Genomic DNA, 18,980 nt, shown 5'->3' with positions numbered 1-18,980 from the left:
GAAACTAGATTGAGAGGGCATGAGCAGCTTGATGATTCAGAATTCTTTTTGAAATAAAGTTCACTGAAGATCTTGGTGAACAAAGACTATTCAATAGGTTTTACAGGTTTAATCTGATTCCATGATGTGACTACTGTTAGTGGTTTCCACAAGCAGCCATAAATTTGGCTCTGTATTTTGTGGGATGCTTAAGAGACAACAAAAAATTTAAGTTCAGTGTGGAACTATTTTAATTGCCATCTCCATTGTTCATCAATTGTCATCTTATGTTCAGTGTGGAAATATCTTGATCAATCTAAAAATTTATGTGTGCTATGTTATTCTGCGGACATATGACATTTATACTTAAATTTACTGCGATTAATCGTATGGAATTTGTTGTGCCTTGTTTTATGTGATCGAATGAACATTACATCCATGTATGTTAGACTTTGCAACCGAGTTAAGAATTTGAATTTTGCTCAGTTTTCTTACCTTTGTGTTAGAACCTAGTTCCCTCTCCCCTGTGTATGTGTTTGTTTCTAAAAAAAAAAAAAAAGCTTTACATCAATAATTAGTACAACACATATAGATAATTAATACATAAAAAAGATAATTACTACATAAAAATAAATACATTTCAATTAAAAAAAAAAGGAAATAAATGCACATTTACCTAGTAATGCATGACAATTAATTAATGCTATTACATATATGTTTTGTTTGGAATGATAATTATGATGTGAGATGTCTTCTCTTACAAAATAGGTCACATTAATAAAATTCATAGTGAGACCCATAATTCATTTAAGAGAAAGGAATATTGCACCTTGAGTATTCAATATTTTGGGTGAAATAAATGCATCTACCCCTTCAAAGATGGCAATGAATTAATTTTACATTTATTTTTAAAGAATAATTAATTTCACATAAATGCAAAGCTATGCTTACGTGGAAGAATGAATGAAGAATATTCCCTTTTTTTGAAAAATTATTTAATACTCTAGTAATTATGTTCACTTCTCTTATATGAATAATGAGTTATACCATGAATTTAATTAGTAGAATTCATTATTATGTGAGAGCCTGAGAGGAATGAACAATACTCGTGAAGTATTAAAAAATTACTCATTTTGTTTTTGGAAAATGGTTAAGTATCGTAGAAGTATAGGTACAACGTTGTTATATTGCCCCAATTTTTTTGACATAAATAATGGATTCCATTAATCATATGTAATATATTAAAGTCGAAGTATAATTGTAATCCAAATTAATTTTTAATTTTAGTATAATTTTGCTCCAAGTTTTCATTTTAATTTTGGTGCTAAATAACATATTCCATAATCTATAGTACTTGACATGAAAGCTAAGACAACTAATTTACTCACCTAGGTGAGATCATTTCATCATCGATATTATTGAATGTTTTCGTACGTAAACTCGACTTACAATTTAATTAAATTTATAATGAAACATACTATTCATACGAGAAGTGTAGCACATTGCACCTTTTTTAAGGGAAAAATAAAAGTTGAAATATACTCCAACCTCCCTTAAAATTTGGCTTAAATTTCATTACTTTTTTGCAAATTAAAAAAGTAACAATTTGTTCTTTAAAATATTTTAAAGGTATTGATTTCTTGTTCCATAGTTCTATTAAATTTATTCCTATGCCGCATCAATTTTTTTGTGTCACGCTAGAACTCTATACATGTGATAAATATAAATTTTTAATAACAGCCGGCTAGAACTCAAAATTTCAACATTCTTTATAATTATTATTTTTTAAAAATTAAATTATATTTTTATAAGTAAAAAAAATCTAATTTAAACTAATTTTGAGAATTCAAGATTATATTTTAATATATTAAAATTAAAATTTCTATATTTTTAATATTTTCAATAGAAAAATATTAATGATTCAAATTACTCTATCAATTATTATTTGAGAATTCAAGATTATATTTTAATATATTAAAATTAAAATTTCTATATTTTTAATATTTTCAATAGAGAAATATTAATGATTCAAATTACTCTATCAATTATTAAAAAGGAATTTATTTTTGGTAAATTGTTAAACTTTGGCCATGGCTGTGTCCCTAGGGAATTGTGTCAATTTGAGGAGCTGACCAGTAATCAAAGTCCAGCTGCCACTCTCACACACACGGTCAGTCTCACTGTCTGTAGTTTTACACTTTCCCTTCTGTCTCACTCTCCAACAAACATACTTACCAGGTATACCAATGCCACTTCACTCTCTTGCCCCCTCTCTCTCTCTCTCTCTCTCTCTCTACCCTTTTCACGCAAAATGAGCGTTTCTCTATCTCTGTGCTCTTCCATTGCCTTTAAAAGCTTTTGTCTTGCTCTCCCTAGAAACCACAATCACAATGCTTGTTTTTGGTACTGGTAGCTTAGTCTTGCTGCTATTGTAGTATATCTGTCTGTCCACTGTGGGAGTGAGTGAAACATGTGTGTGTGTGTGTGTCTGTTTGGTTTAGCTAAAATTTCGGAGTAAAAAAAGTACTACATTGTTTTGGTCTAAGCTGTTCAGCTTTTGTTTGTTCGATTTTTAAGGTTCTTAACAGCACTAAATTTTGAAACTTTCATCTCTGTTATAGCTACTGATTACTCAAGGTGATGCTTTTATTTCAGTTTGCATGTACATTTTTGTGATCTGGGTGTTGCCCATTTGGAGCATTCAAGCATATTCCAAAACCCATTTGGGTTTGAGTGATTTTGGGTTTATATGATCAAGGGTTGGGTATGCTCTAATGGGTGTTTTTGAATTTTGATTATATAATCGGTTTTTGTGTTTCTCGGTTGTTTTATTTTTGTTTTGGTGGTTTTTGATTGCTAAGGTTATATGCTGCTGCATTTTGATGTTTTTGGGTTTGGGGAGGTTGTGTTAAAATAGACTGGAATGGTGTTGATTGCTGAAATGGGATGCTTTTGAGATATGAGAGTTAGTTTAGGGATTTGAGAGATGGGGTTAGGTCCTGATGCTTTTAATGTTGGGGCTTGGGATGTGGAAAAATCAAAGGGAAGGAAAAAGAAAGATGAAGAAAATGAGATGACAGGATGTTGGTTTAAGTTTAGGTTCATTGGAAGCTGCATGTCTTCAAAGTCCAAAGTGGATGGCTCTATGAGTGGCACTAGCACTCAATATGGTATACTTTTATTCTGCTTTTAAACAAATGTTCTATGTCTACTTCGTTTCCTTAATATGATCAATCTTGTTATATGGTTTTATGTAGTTGTAGATATTGATTGATTCTTTGTGTTAGTCTGTTTATGATCATATTACATTTGTACCTGTTTGGTGCCTGTTGATATTGAAGTGTATGTTATATCTGACTTTGTTCTTTGCTTTGATGTGGATATTACTTACAGCACATTTTGGAATATTGATCTCCATTTTTACTGAATTTATTTCTTTTACATTGTGAATCTATTTTCTTTTTAAGATTTTCCATCAGTGCAGGTTATGGATATTGACTTTAATAAGTACTTAGTTAGTTCTGTCTGTTAATACCGTTAGTCCGTTAATACTGTTAATTGACTACCGGTAATATAGATGGTTCATAATTATTAGATTGCTCCTTTCTAGGAACTTACAAAATATGACCATGTGGCGATCTTCTCATTTATTTTTTTGGTCTCCCTGAGATATGATTTGTTGCCAGTTGTTAGTTTGTTGTTTCTTAATCAGAAAGGGTTAAAAACTTGCGAAGATGCAATACCATGACTTGCCAATGAGCTCTTGCTCAAATGGCACTTCCTCCTCCCACGTGGAGGCTGAGATTGTAGGTTTAGAACCCATTGAGTACGTGTGTAACTTGCCAATAATAATAAGAAAAATTCAAATCACAGGGAGTTGTCCCTGTTGATAAATTTTATTGCAAACTTTCAATCCCTTTTAGAAGGGAATATTTGGACATAATATAATGGCTTCCAGAAATGTATTGATAGGATCAATTAATGCAGTATAAGTTCCTTATATATAGGTCATTGGCTAACACTGCTGTGAAACATATTTCTAGATGCGCGAGCTTGCAGTAGTATCCTAGCATGTTTAACCATTATTTCACGCTATAATCTTAGTTTAGGTTCAATTTCCACGTTATGGTGGTGGATGCTCCCTAGAAATACACACACACTGCAGCATGCTTGTTTTGAATATGCTTTATGGAAACTTTCTCTTGTTAAATTTTTGTCGAATGATTTTCAAGAGTTATTATGAGTAGTGAAGTAGAAGAGTGATGCCCTTGTAATGAATTGTAGATCGTGTTGACGGAGCATTAATTTATTTACATAATTAGACATTGAAGAAAGTAATGACTTTTTAACCAAATGCGTATATCATTCTTATGTATCCCTAGATCAATGTGGACACGTTTCTAGTGTTGGCAAGTGCTCAACATGCTTCTGTGATATTTATAACTTTTTAATGAATTGTGTTTTATGTTCTTATGTATTGGTAGACCCATGTGGACTTTTTTGAACCTAATATTTTTCGTCATGTTACTAGTCATGCTTTGGAGCATTGTTTAGACTTTAAATTATTTCGTATTTCATCAGGTTACTAGTCATGCTAAATCACAGTTTCAGTTATTCTTTGGAGCTTCCTTTAGGCTTCAAGGATTTCTTATATCACAGCACAACATTGGTGCTTCACCTTAAATTCAATACATGTTCTATTTACAGTAACAAACTACCTATGTGTATGCATCTACATGCATTTAGAGGCTTGTCTCCTTGTACATGTATATTGTACGTCTTCCAGTCTATCTGAGCTCAGGATTAGCAGATTCTTTTATTTATAGCTTAGCTGGTTATGGTTTAATTAGATCCAAATGATTGTGTCATTTCTGTTTGTGAATCAGCGGAGAGTAAATCTACAAACGATACCAGCCAAGACCAGCCAGTTGCTCCTGTTGTGTCATCCTCAACAACTAGCATTGCAGAAAGTACTCCATCAACTCCCAACTTGGTTGAGGACTTGAAAGTTGCTTCACAACTTCGAAAATTCAGTTTTAATGAGCTTAAGTCATCAACGAGGAATTTTAGACCTGAGAGTCTTCTTGGAGAGGGTGGGTTTGGTTGCGTATTCAAGGGTTGGATCAATGAGAACGGAACTGCTCCGGTGAAAACTGGAACAGGGGTCGCAGTTGCAGTAAAGACCCTCAACCATGATGGACTACAAGGTCATAAAGAATGGCTGGTAAGAGAATTCATTATCAACTTTTTTAATTCTTTTTTTGCACTAATATCAGGTTGGAGATTTGGGTAGCTTGTTACCTTCACTTCTATGACTTAAAAGGTAATTTTGTTTCTTTTCCATATGGCAGGCTGAAGTTAATTATCTTGGTGACCTTCTCCACCCTAATTTGGTTAAATTAATTGGTTATTGCATTGAGGATGATCAGAGGCTACTTGTCTATGAGTTTATGCCTCGAGGAAGCTTGGAGAATCACCTTTTTCGAAGTATGAATTTGCACTCACTTTTCTCAAATTTCCTCTCCATCTTGCATGTGTTTAATATTGGGTTAGCCATGAATCCTCAACAAATTAGTCAATGTCGGCTATGAAAGAGTGTGAAAACTGGAACAGGGGTCGCAGTTGCAGTAAAGACCCTCAACCATGATGGACTACAAGGTCATAAAGAATGGCTGGTAAGAGAATTCATTATCAACTTTTTTAATTCTTTTTTTGCACTAATATCAGGTTGGAGATTTGGGTAGCTTGTTACCTTCACTTCTATGACTTAAAAGGTAATTTTGTTTCTTTTCCATATGGCAGGCTGAAGTTAATTATCTTGGTGACCTTCTCCACCCTAATTTGGTTAAATTAATTGGTTATTGCATTGAGGATGATCAGAGGCTACTTGTCTATGAGTTTATGCCTCGAGGAAGCTTGGAGAATCACCTTTTTCGGAGTATGAATTTGCACTCACTTTTCTCAAATTTCCTCTCCATCTTGCATGTGTTTAATATTGGGTTAGCCATGAATCCTCAACAAATTAGTCAATGTCGGCTATGAAAGAGCTATCAAAGAATTTTATTCTATCATTTAAAATTGGCTAATTATTTAATGCTGCTCTCCTTAAAATAGGATATTTACTCTCAACTCATGTTCTTTTGGATCTTGTAATAACCTGATTTATTTATTTATTTATTTTTAACTTTTCCTTTTTCCCTTTTCATTGCTCCATATTAAGTGGCTTTGGAGAGTTAATGTTGTTCCATGCTATCTCAACCCTTTTCATTTTTCCCATTTATCTTTTTTGCTATAGGGTTTCCATATAAAACTGGTTCTAATTATATTCACAAATAATATAAGTTGAAGAAAAGAAAATACTAGCTAAAGCTTCGGGTTTTACACTTTTACTCGCTTTTTGTAGGAAGAAAAAATTATTACAGATTTCAGTGCATATGAAAGGCAGTGAAGATTTGACGTATGCAATTTTAAGCCATAAACTACACACGCATACACACACAGAGATGTAATTTTAAGGCATATATTTGGTTTATGTGTGTGTCTGAGTTCTTTCTCTGAGAAATCCTTGGGATAGATTATTGTTGTTAAATTACCGATTGTCTCAAAAGTTTAAGCTATTGAGATATGGTAAATTTAATCATTTAACCACATATTTCTAACACCCCCTTCATGTGTGGGCCAAAACTACCTTTTAATAGGTGAGACTCAACATGTGAGAATTTAAATGGGAGGCAAAGTGGAGGAGATAAGGATTAAACTCAGGATCTCATGCTTTGATACCATGTTAAATTACCGATTGTCCCAAAAGCTTAAGCTATTGAGATATGGTAAATTTAATCATTTAACCACATAGTTTTAACAATGGTTACCATTGATTTGTCTTCAAGGGTTCAACAAATCAACAAAAAAGTACACAAGAAGTGACCATTTGGAAACAATACAATATTTTCTATGCATTGTATTAGATTGCATTTCTTATGTAATGGCATGAAAAATTCTTTAGACCACCTAATTATTACGATTGAGTGGATAATGTCTTTTAGTACCAAATGAAAATGTTCTAGGAGGCAATTTAATTCGCTGTCTATGGTAATAATTATGTTACATGGAGCAGGGTCCCTGCCTCTTCCTTGGTCCATCAGAATGAAAGTTGCCCTTGGTGCTGCAAAGGGCCTTGCCTTTCTTCATGAGGAAGCTGAAAAGCCAGTTATATATCGAGATTTTAAAACATCTAATATCCTGTTGGATGCGGTGTGTAGTTATTTTATTTTCTTTCCTTATTTAAGAAGTTCCATTTGTGATTCAAATTATGTGAACAATATCTATATTTGTCTTTGCTCATTGTGAAGAACTTTCTATTCCAGGATTACAATGCAAATCTATTGAGATATGGTAAATTTAATCATTTAACCACATAGTTTTAACAATGGTTACCATTGATTTGTCTTCAAGGGTTCAACAAATCAACAAAAAAGTACACAAGAAGTGACCATTTGGAAACAATACAATATTTTCTATGCATTGTATTAGATTGCATTTCTTATGTAATGGCATGAAAAATTCTTTAGACCACCTAATTATTACGATTGAGTGGATAATGTCTTTTAGTACCAAATGAAAATGTTCTAGGAGGCAATTTAATTCGCTGTCTATGGTAATAATTATGTTACATGGAGCAGGGTCCCTGCCTCTTCCTTGGTCCATCAGAATGAAAGTTGCCCTTGGTGCTGCAAAGGGCCTTGCCTTTCTTCATGAGGAAGCTGAAAAGCCAGTTATATATCGAGATTTTAAAACATCTAATATCCTGTTGGATGCGGTGTGTAGTTATTTTATTTTCTTTCCTTATTTAAGAAGTTCCATTTGTGATTCAAATTATGTGAACAATATCTATATTTGTCTTTGCTCATTGTGAAGAACTTTCTATTCCAGGATTACAATGCAAAGCTTTCTGATTTTGGACTTGCCAAAGATGGTCCAGAAGATGGGAAAACTCATGTATCTACCCGAGTGATGGGAACTTATGGTTATGCTGCCCCGGAGTATGTGATGACAGGTTAGTATGGTTGGACTGTTTGTATCATCATCCTGCATTATGTTTTATAGGTTTGTGTGTGTTTGTCTAATATAATTCAATGCTGCTATCAAATTAGCACTCCTTGATCCTGGATTATTTTTTTAGCACTATCTGTTACTTCATAAAAATTGTTGTGTTTTCCTTGCACGTGTCTTCTTTTCGCACCATGTATGTTACCTTTACAAATACCAAAGCTGAAACTAAACCATGGCTTCAGCTTGCAACTGACATGGTCACCATCTAGGAAGCACCGAAGCGGCTGGGAGGGTGCCGCACCGGAGTCCGACGCGGGGTGCGGCCACCGACACCGCTGCCCATGCGTTGGTGCCGTGTCTGAGTTTTTTTTGGATTCGTGCTGACTCGGCTTTGATTTGCGCCGATCTGGGCCGATTCGGCCAGAATCGGGTCGTATCGGCCGGTGGCCGAAACTGACCGAAACGGCCGAAACTATCCTTTCTTTCCCTTTTTCCCCTGCGTGCTCCAGTGCAGAACCTCCTTCTCCAACCAAAAAAGATTCCTGCTCAGTTAGAATTGGATCACTAGAAGTAGATGCAGTATAGATTGATTCCTTCTCTTTGATTTTTTTTTTTTCTTTCCTTTTATATTGGTTCATAGGATGGCCAAGATTTCACATTTTGATGATCAAATAATTGCATGGACTTGGATGCTGTTTGTTGATACTTGCAGGTTACATGTGTTATTATTTGTTGCTTATTTTGTGTTTTCTTTTTGGTTTTGTGTTTTGTTTTGTGTTTTTTGCCTTGTTCTTTCTTTGTTTTGTGACCAAGCCCATAGTAATGTGTTTTTTAAGAATATTTTAATAGTAAAAAAATATAAAAAATATAAAAAAAAATATTTTTAATAATTTTTCAATCGCCGCACCTGCACCCTACTTTTTCAAAAATTGCCGAGTCCCGCATCCGCACCCAAATCCGGAAACGCACCTGTGCTTCATAGGTCACCATCACTGATACCACTACCATCCTCACCTCTTTGATGTTGCTAGTTGCCACACCTTCATTGCCAAACTTATGCTATTGTGACCTCATCCCTCTTTATTTTCAGCTAACCTTCAAGTTGTTTCATGTGACTTCCTCTTCCACTAGTTGCACCTATAACCTTTGTTAGGGAAAACGGATGACGTAGAGGATAGAAAGTATGTGAAGTATAGAAAGATTTGGTTCTCTTAAAAAAGAAAAAGTGAAACAATAAAATTTTTGCTAGCTAATGCTCAGCTGAGTGATCAACATCTTTAATTTGACCTAAATAAGAGTTTAAGTGAGTTATCTGAATCATCTATGGCTAATACTATCTATTGTGTGTCAGGACATCTTACATCGAAGAGTGATGTCTATAGCTTTGGGGTTGTTTTGCTTGAAATGGTGACTGGCCGAAGATCCATGGACAAAACCAGACCAAATGGGGAGCATAACTTGGTGGAATGGGCAAGGCCACATCTTGGAGAGAGGCGAAGGTTCTATCGACTTCTAGATCCTCGGCTCGAAGGCCGCTTCTCAGTCAAAGGTTCTCAAAAAGCGCTTCAGTTGGCTGCCCACTGCCTTAGTCCTGACCCTAAAGCCAGACCTCTGATGAGTGAAGTTGTTGAAGCACTAAAGCCTTTGCCTAACCTCAAGGAGATGGCCTGCTCTTCATCATTCTTTCAGGCTATGCAAGCAGAGCGTATGGGGTCCTACCCAAATGCTAGAAACTGCAGTAGAATCCAGACAGGGTTTTCTAGGAATGGACAACCAACAAGGAGCCTCTCCATACCAAATGGTCCGCATGTGTCTCCATATCACCATCACCATCTTCACCGCTCCCCAAAACCAAGTGTTTCAAAGCCATAACATTGAGAACCATATTATCTCTTCTGTACCCATTTTGTCTCCTTTTCTTTTTATGTCATCTTTTTAGGGATGTAGGAATATTTCCCAACAGAAGGAAAAAAAAAAAAAAAATCTGGGGGTTGTTTTGAAAATTGATGTTGATGTTTTCTTTATGAGAGATGACAGTGTGGCTTGCTCTCTATGTTTTGGAGATTGGAGTTTTGTCTTTTTGATATGTAACTGGTGAAGTTGCCCTGGAGAGAATCATGAAGCTGCACTTATATGGTTTGTAATTGGTTTTGAGCATTATAGTTAATCCAAAATATTTCCCAGCCTTTCCTTTTTAGTATACATGCACAATAACTTATTGCTTATTGAATGTGAATTTGTTGCATATTCAAACTCTGAGACTGGTGGTGGGTAATTCTCTTTCCTAAGCACCCTTTTTTTATTTTTATTTTTATTTTTTATGTAAAGAATATTTTTTGGGATTTATATACAATTTTTTTTCGTAAATTAAGCTGTTTTTTAATATTTAAGCTGCAAGCCTTCTAGTGCGGCTGGTTTTCCATGTGAAGCTATTAGTGTAAATTGATTTGTTACAGGTTTGAACAGATTTGCTGGTCATTTTGAAAAGGGTTTCTTTTCAGACCAGGAAGAATAAATGATTGTTATTTTCAATGAACGGCTGCATTAAGGACTGCTGTTTTTAATGATCTGTAGTGACTATCTGTTGTTTACAGTAGACGTAAACAATGAGACATTTTGGACAAACCCGGCGGTATAGAAAGATAGTTAGTTCATTTACAAATGAGGCACTTAATGAGTGGCAGTCCTGTTATCCCCTCAATGATCTCTATACCATAATGAGAAAATCTCTTACTTTTTATAGGAGAGGGATTAAAGGCAATAAATGGTGTGGAACATGCATTATTATATACTCTGCATCACAATTGCACCCATCAATTGTTTGGCCAAGGCATGATGTAAGGGAATTATTTGATATTTTAGGACTAATACTTTTATTCTCTTACATGAATTATGGGCATACCATGAAATTCACATGTGTGATCTGTTGTTATATGAAACTTACATGTGAGATCTTTTATCTGATAGGAGGGAGTATTACTCCAAGTTACTGTGTTCTGTTGAATTTTGAAGTGGAGATTTTCTATCCAACTTTGGCAGACTACTTGCTCTTGATTCATCAAATCAGAATAGCAGACGCTTTTATATGATGCTTCAGGTGAACTATTCAACTATTCTTTAGATTTTTTGCCATCTAGTTTCAATGCAATTTTTTTTTGTCAAATTCCTTGTAGCTTCAAATATGTAATTATATTATATTCTCCCATCATAAGACCTTCATGACACATCTACACCCCCTTTTAATTTTTTTTTTTTTTTTTTTTTGGTGCATAAATTGAATGTTATCATCATTGCTTTTGAGAAGAAATGCATTTCATGACACATCTACACCCCCTTTTAATTTTTTTTTTTTTTTTTTTTTTGGTGCATAAATTGAATGTTATCATCATTGCTTTTGAGAAGAAATGCATAACTGAGGAATGAGATTTCCTAAATTAGTTATTGCAGGAGTGTGGTTGTAGTTGGTGGAAAGTAAGGAGATAAACCAAGTTCTACCCTTTGGTGCAATCAGTGCATATGATGGGTATAAATGTATAATATTCCTTGAAAATTAGTGGGATGTCAACCTTCCAAGTTGTAGTTTTAGATGAAAGTTATAAGCTACATACAAATTAATTCTAAGTGGAAGATCAAGCTACACTGAATCCCTTTATATTTAATTATTCACTCATATAATTTTTAGTGACTACAAGAACTACCAACTTATGAACTTCATCCTATGGGCTAAGTGGGATGCGTTCAATTTGCAAAACTTGGGAAAGGAGTGATATTACATCGATCTAGACACTATATCCATGATCCATTAGGTCTTTCTAAATTCAAATATATTCTTTCTGCCAAAGTTGCGATATTGAAATTTCACGGAAAGGTTTCACCAATGTTGCTTTGTGAGAAATAAATTCTCGAGACACACTTTCCATGGTTGGTTGGGACTTTGGGTTGGAATGTAAGCATGCAAATGCTATTGTTGCAACAAGGGCAATATCTTGTACATCCCCGTTTATCTGTTGGAGGCGAGAGGCGTGGATCCAAGACATCCTTTAGCTTTACATCTTGATTGGATGAAGATGGTGATAATGACGAGAGGAGCTCTCCTGGATGCATTCCCATTATTGTTTCTAGTGCCACTACCCCAAAGCTATAGGCATCACCTTTTTCTGCCATGACCATAGTATAGGAAAATCCTGCAAAAATAAATAAATAAATAAATAAATAACGCCCTTAGTACATATTTGTTTTATATTTTCTTATTAGCATGTTATTCAAGTCTAAACAATAAAAGTGTCAGGAAGAAGTATGAAATATTAAAGTGATGAAGAGAGTATGAAATATTAAAGTGATGAAAAGGTAGAAGAGGCTTGAAGTGTTCACCTGGAGCAACATATCCATATGTGCGTGCAAGTATAGTTTCATGGGACGAATTGGGATTCAGAGGTCTTGCTATACCAAAGTCAGAGACAAATGCCTCAAATTCCAAATTCAATAGAATGTTGCCGCTTGATATATCTCGATGAACAATTGGTGGGTTGAAATTGTGATGCGAGTAATATAAAGCATGTGCCACACTCTTAACAATGTTCACTCTCTTTGTCCAGTTCAACTCAACAGCTTCATCATCATTGCTTAGGACACAATATAAGCTTCCCCTTTCCATGTATTCATAAACCAAAAACATACATTGCTTGTGTAAACAAAATCCATGAAGCTTCAAAATGTTTCGATGTCTTATTTCACATAATGCTTTTACCTCAGTTTCAAAACTCTTGATGAGAGTTGCCTCCCTTGCTTAGAGTTGATGAAGTTTCTTCAAGGAAAAAATATTTCCACTGGGCAATTGTGCTTTGCAAACACTGCCATAACCTCCGGTCCCAATACAATATTTGATGTTGAAGTCCTCGGTTGCTTTAATGATATCTTCATATGCAATTCTTCCATCATAATTCCATATTGAGAGTAAATCTCCATTATTGTTTACAGTTCTCTCGGATTCAACATCATCATTTGTAGATAGAAATATATATAGATATCCAAAAATAGAAAGGTAGAATAATAGATATAGAATGACAGTGGAGAAGTGAAACCTATCCCTCTCTGGTTCTTCTTCCGAATCTGTGGTTGTAGATGTCAAGCAAGAAGGCATACCCTTGAATTCACCGCGTAAACCCTTGTTGCCAATGATTGCTTGTTGTGGGTATCTATCTTTAAACTTGTGCGGAATCTTACCCTCCAAATTATTATATGACAAGTCAATGGATGATATTTGGGTCATGGAGTTAAGGAAATCAGGTATGGTACCAGAGAGATTATTATGGGAGAGATTCAAGAATTCTAGGCTTGTCAATTCTCCCAGATGGTGAGCTATCCTTCCACTGATGACTTTATGACTAATGTCAATATAAAGTAGTGAAAGGCTCCCAACCTGGGCTGGAATGCTTCCATTCAGACTATTGTTGTTCAATGACAAATGCTTTAGATTGTTGCAATTCCCAATATGAGTTGGGATATGTCCAACAAGCCTGTTATGGGAGAGGTCTAAATGTAGAAGATTGGAAAGTAAGTCTATTTCAGGAGTTATGTGGCCAGAAAGTTGGTTAGAGGACAGATTTTAAGTACTCCAATTGGGTTAATTTGGTAAGTTCAATTGGTATGACACCAGTCCAGCCAACTCAAATGTTGTACATTCCTAATTTCTTGGTCTATGAAACCTACTATATAATTTGAATGAAAGGACAAATAATTCAATATGGTTAAATGATTAAGGGATGAGGGAATTGAACCATTAAGGTAATTAGAACTAAGATCCAGGTGAACTAGCTTTTTCAAATTTCCTACATCTGAAGGGATGGAACTATTGATTTGGTTCAAACTGAGGCATAGAGATGTCAAGTTGGTCAAATGAACAAGGGATGAAGGGATTAGACCTGTGAGCATGTTACCACTTAAGTTTATGGCAACTTGATTCTTCAGATTCCCCAGTTGCATGGGGATGGGACTCTTAAAATGGTTATTTGAAAGATCCAGCTATACCAATTGGGTGAGATTTGCTAGCCAAGTAGTTAGCTCACCTGTCATATTATTTGAGGACAGGTTGAAGTACATGAGCTTTGAAAGAACACCAAAATGAGCAGTGATGCTTCCTTGGAGTCTGTTCCCACTTAGATAAAGCCGAACAAGGTTTGGGAAGGAAGAGAAGTTGAGTTTCCCAAATTCGTCACCCACCATGAAGTTACGAGGTGGTTTAATCTCTGTCACACCCAGCTTTGTTACAAGCTATACCAGGTCACTTACAACGACTTGAGGTATTGTTTCTTTTCGAACTCCACCAGCGTCACCAACCACTCTCCAGCAGAGCCTCTGCTTCATGTTCAAGTGATGATGATGAGCCACTTGCTCTCACTAGCAATATTGCACTATCTATAGTAGAAGAAAAGGAAAGAACGAAAATAACACATACTACTATCAGTTTAGAGATCAATAGGAAGGGTGCCATGATTACGTATAACTAATGAATTAATCTGCAGCTGGTTAAATGCTAGGCTGATTTTGCTAGAGGAAAGGAACCTAGTGAAAGTGATAGGCAGGGTACATTAGTTACTGGTCATATGTTCTGTATAGAAAATATTTTGGTTTCTACTTTCTACTTTGTAATTCCATGTCCTATCTTGTATCTGTCAAGAAAATTTGGTTATGCACGACTTGTAAGAGGAACCATCCATGCAAATTCATTGAGGGGCTAAATCATCGAGTCCCCAGTTTGGGTTATTAGCTCTTGACTATGAAAAATTGTGTCATTAGTCTTAACCATAAAACAGGTATTGCATGATTGGACCTATCATTGTTTGTCATAGTGGCACGACTAGTATAGCAAAGACTGAACCGTGTCAAAGAATGCATTAATACTCTTTATTTGTTAGTGTCACTGCTCAAGACTAACAAATGTAAAATATCTCATTTGATTTTTTATTTTCAATTACAATATACTTGATCTAATGTCAGCAAGTCATTTTGTTAGGTTTAAACTTAGGACTTCAGGCTTTTGATCTTGGCCCAAGAAGACTTTATAAGAGTCAAGATCTTTTGTATTCATTTCTATCTTATTAATTATTTGCTTATTAAATTTGCCTATACTAATATGGATTCTATAACGAGGAAAACACAGTACCAGTCTTTCTTGCGGTAATGCATATGGATAAGCCTTTGCAATCTACACAATGCCTGTTAGGATTATAGATGTGAGGTATTAGAAAAGTGGTTAAGGATTTATATTTTATGATGCAAAAACAGGCTACAAATCATAAATAAATGTAAATAAACCTGACAGAAATTACATGATTCATATATCATTGTTATTGTCGTACACATTTTCATTCAAATAAATTCATTAAACAATATGACACTCAACCTAATACAAGTGCTTCATGATTGAGTTTCACTCTCCAATCATATAAGTTTTCTGGTTCTTCAACTGCCACAGTGAAACTGCATGTAATGGGTTGGGTATTGGTTTCTTATGAGAAAGAAATTCTTGGGACACATTTCATTGTAGGCTGCGACTTTCGTGTGGTGCGTAAGCATGCCAATGCTATAGTTACAGCAATAAAAATATCTTGTGCAACTAGTTGATTCAGTGGTGGAAAGCGTTGGTCTAATATTTCATTGAACAAAAAATTTTGAGAAGATGGTGATGATAATGAAGTCAAGAGATCTCCTGCATGTCTTCCCATTATTATTTCTAATGCTACCACTCCAAAGTTATAGACGTCACATTTTTCAATCACCACCATAGTATATGCTAGTTCTCTATAGAAAAAAGAAAAGAAAAGAAAAACATTGAAATCTATTAAAACAAATGTAATGTCTTTATCCTTTATTTTCTTTTTGAATTTTTATTTTTATATATTTTCTTCATGAAGAGATTGGTCAAATGTTTTCATTACATAAAAATTCCATAGAAAGTGATTACTTGATACCCTGCATGATTCAATTCAGGTAACAAACAGTAAGGTAAACTAGCACGATCATTTGGAAGGCCCCACGTGACTAACCTTTTAGACATAATAAGCAATAAAGGAAAAAAATATATGTATAGTACGAAAACAATAATTCACCTTGTGCAATATAACCCACAGGTCCCAACAACTAGGGTTTGATTGGAGGAATCAGGATAAAGAAGTCTAGCTGTTCCAAAATCAAAGACAAAAGCCTCCAACTTGATGTTCAATAGAATATTATTGCTGGTTATATCTTGATGAACAATTACTAGGATGCATTCATGATGCATGTATGATATGCCATGTGCTATGCCTTTGATGATGTTCACTCTTTTCGTCCAATCCAATTCCATAGCCTCTGTATCGTTCTGTAAGACATAAAATAGGCTTCACCTTTCCATGTACTCATAGACCAAAAACATGCATTGTTTATGCAAACAATAGCCATGGAGTTTCACAATGTTTCGATGTCGGATTTTTGTTTACATTTTGACCTTGTTTTTGAAACTTTTGCCAAAAGTTGGGTCCTTGGCTTCTAGGCGAGGAAGCTTTTTCAGCGCAACCACTTTGCCACTAGGTAATTGTGTTTTGTAAATACTACCATAACCTCCTGTTCCAATATAATATCTAATGTCAAAGTCCTTTGTGACTCTCATGATGTCTTCATATGCAATTTTCCCATCATAAGGCCATATTGAGAATAAGTTCCCATTTTTTGTTACCCTTGACTCAGATTGGGTTTTCGAAACTTGATTTCAAGAGTGGAAAAAATATCCAAGAAGTAAAATCACAATGAAAATAGTAAAGGGAACCAAAATTTTTATTTGGCGAATGGTTTGGAAAGATGGAAGGCAAGGTGGGGCACCTTTGATGTTACCACATAAATCCTTGTTGCCAATGAATGTGTAGAAACTATAATTTTGGAAATGATCTGTTATGCAGCCTTTCAAGGAATTGTATGACAAGTTGAAATTTATGTTAACAAGATAAGGGGGAATGTTGCCTGTGAGATTATTGTAGCTGAGGTCAATCAAATGTAGTGAATAAAGGTCTCTAATTTGAGTGGGAATGGTTCCAAGTAAGTAGTTGTGGCTTAAAGACAACATGCCCAACGAAGAGCAATTAGCTATTTCTACTGAGATGGAACCACAGATTTGATTCCAACTAAGGTTCAAAGTTTCCATGTTAGTTAAATGACCTATTCTGGAGGAATGGTACCATTGATTTGGTTTGAATCAAGAGACAATTCGACCAAATTGGTTAAATGACTTAAAGACAAAGGGATTGTACCACTAAGCTTGTTATTGGTGAGGTACAGGTAACTCAAATTTTTCATGTTGCCTATTTCTGGTAGAATGGAACCATTAATTTGGTTTGAATCTAGATACAAATAGACCAATTTGGTTAGATGACCTAGAGATGAAGGGATTGGACCAGTGAGCTTGTTATTAGAGAGGGACAAGAAACTCAAATTCTTCATGTTGCCTATTTCTGGCAGAATGGAACCATTAATTTGGTTTGAATTAAGCCACAAATAGATCAAGTTGGTTAGATGACCCAGAGACGAAGGGATTGGACCAGTCAGCTTGTTATTAGAGAGGGACAAGAAACTCAAAATTATTTATGTTGCCTATTTTTGTCAGAATGGAACCATTAATTTGGTTTGAATCAAGCCACAAATAGACCAAGTTGGTTAGATGACCCAGAGATGAAGGGATTGGATTAGTGAACTTGTTATTATAGAGGAGCAAGTACTCCAAATTCTTCATGTTACCTATTTCTGGCAAAATTGAACCGTTGATTTGGTTTGAAGCAAGAGCCAGATAGAACAGTTTGGTTAGATGACCCAAATATGAAGGAATTGGTCTAGAGAATTTGTTATAACTCAAACGTAACTGACGAAGATTCTTTAAATTTCCTAATTCTTTGGGGATGAAACCAGTAATTAGATTATTTGAAATGTCAAGAAACACTAATTGGGTGAGGTTTGTAAGTGAAAGAGGCAAGTCACCTGTAAGATTGTTTCCGGACAGATCAAGGTGGTTGAGTTTTGAAAGAGTACCTATCCCTACTGGGATGCTTCCCCGGAGTCCAGTCCAATTAAGTTCAAGATGGACTAAATTTGGGAAGGAAGAGTAGTTGAATTTTCCGAACTCATCTCCGAGATTGACCCCACCCATTTTAATCTCCGTGACGCTGCCTTCATCATTGCACTTAATTCCATCCCAGTGGCAATGGCTTTGGTTGGAATAGCCACCCACCACTCACTCTCCAGCACAGCCTTTGCTTCTAGTTCCAGTGCTGCCGATGATTCAGATGCTGCCACAAAGCCAGCTGCAAGGACCCATGCTACTACCAGAACGGAAATGGAAACTTTGGGTGCCATGTTGAAGTGTATGATTGATGAGTGTAAGGGCAAACGATCGATTTTTATATCCATGGCTTAAGAGTCAAGACGCTTAAATAAGTGAGATACAGCTAGCTAGAGTGTGAATAGCTTTTCTTGACCCTCCAATGAATACCAAAGTGAATCCTATTGTAGTGCAGAAAAGATACTAGAAATCAAACCTCTGGATTCCATGAAATTATTCGGAAAATTTCTTCCTTATCGTAATGCAAATACTTCCACATTGTGCCGTTGTTGAATGCATCTAACGGACTTTTTCAGAAGCTTGCATTTCCAATTGTTGAAATTAAGCTTGCGCACTAGTTAAAAGTCTTATCACTTTTAATTTTGTGCGACGCTAATTATAGGACAACCAGAGGTCCACACGGTGCTTAAATCTTATCATTCCGACCCAATTAAATACTAAGAAATTGCATGCGAAAGTCATGTACATTTCACACATCAGGGACTAGGTGACATGAGATGATAAGTGCATGCATGTAAACAAATTCCACTAACTAATTTCTTGCCAACTCCCTCCCTCCAAACTGACCATAAAAGTATATTTCATCTTG

General features: G+C 35.3%; 1 protein-coding gene and 1 long non-coding RNA gene across 2 annotated transcripts; one reads left to right on the top strand and one right to left on the bottom strand.

The window, feature by feature from the left end:
• Window positions 1-2,172: 2,172 nt before the first annotated feature.
• On the top strand, window positions 2,173-10,225 carry LOC112040542 (serine/threonine-protein kinase PBL34). The gene is made up of 6 exons (XM_065772110.1): window positions 2,173-3,149; window positions 4,866-5,203; window positions 5,331-5,466; window positions 7,094-7,230; window positions 7,909-8,032; window positions 9,380-10,225. Exons 1-6 carry the CDS (start codon window positions 2,966-2,968, stop codon window positions 9,898-9,900), a joined length of 1,440 nt encoding a protein of 479 aa, XP_065628182.1. The 5' UTR covers window positions 2,173-2,965; the 3' UTR covers window positions 9,901-10,225.
• A 1,438-nt stretch (window positions 10,226-11,663) lies between these two features.
• On the bottom strand, window positions 11,664-18,738 carry LOC136066977 (uncharacterized). The gene is made up of 2 exons (XR_010628499.1): window positions 12,400-18,738; window positions 11,664-12,212 (listed from the first exon to the last, which is right to left on the bottom strand). It is a non-coding gene; the product is annotated as an uncharacterized LOC136066977 (long non-coding RNA).
• Between the last annotated feature and the right edge of the window lie 242 nt (window positions 18,739-18,980).

Source organism: Quercus suber, unplaced genomic scaffold (genome assembly GCF_002906115.3).
Source record: "Quercus suber isolate HL8 unplaced genomic scaffold, Cork oak 2.0 scaffold_5, whole genome shotgun sequence".
Classification (NCBI taxonomy): domain Eukaryota; kingdom Viridiplantae; phylum Streptophyta; class Magnoliopsida; order Fagales; family Fagaceae; genus Quercus; species Quercus suber.
This window is presented reverse-complemented; position numbering and strand designations above follow the sequence as displayed.

Bases quoted from the DNA above. Each gene is read 5' to 3' on its own strand.
- LOC112040542 (XM_065772110.1), top strand. From the start codon at position 2,966: ATGGGGTTAGGTCCTGATGCTTTTAATGTTGGGGCTTGGGATGTGGAA. The intron at 3,150-4,865 runs GTATACTTTTAT...TTTGTGAATCAG, and splicing joins TGGCACTAGCACTCAATATG to CGGAGAGTAAATCTACAAAC. The intron at 7,231-7,908 runs GTGTGTAGTTAT...TTTCTATTCCAG, and splicing joins CTAATATCCTGTTGGATGCG to GATTACAATGCAAAGCTTTC.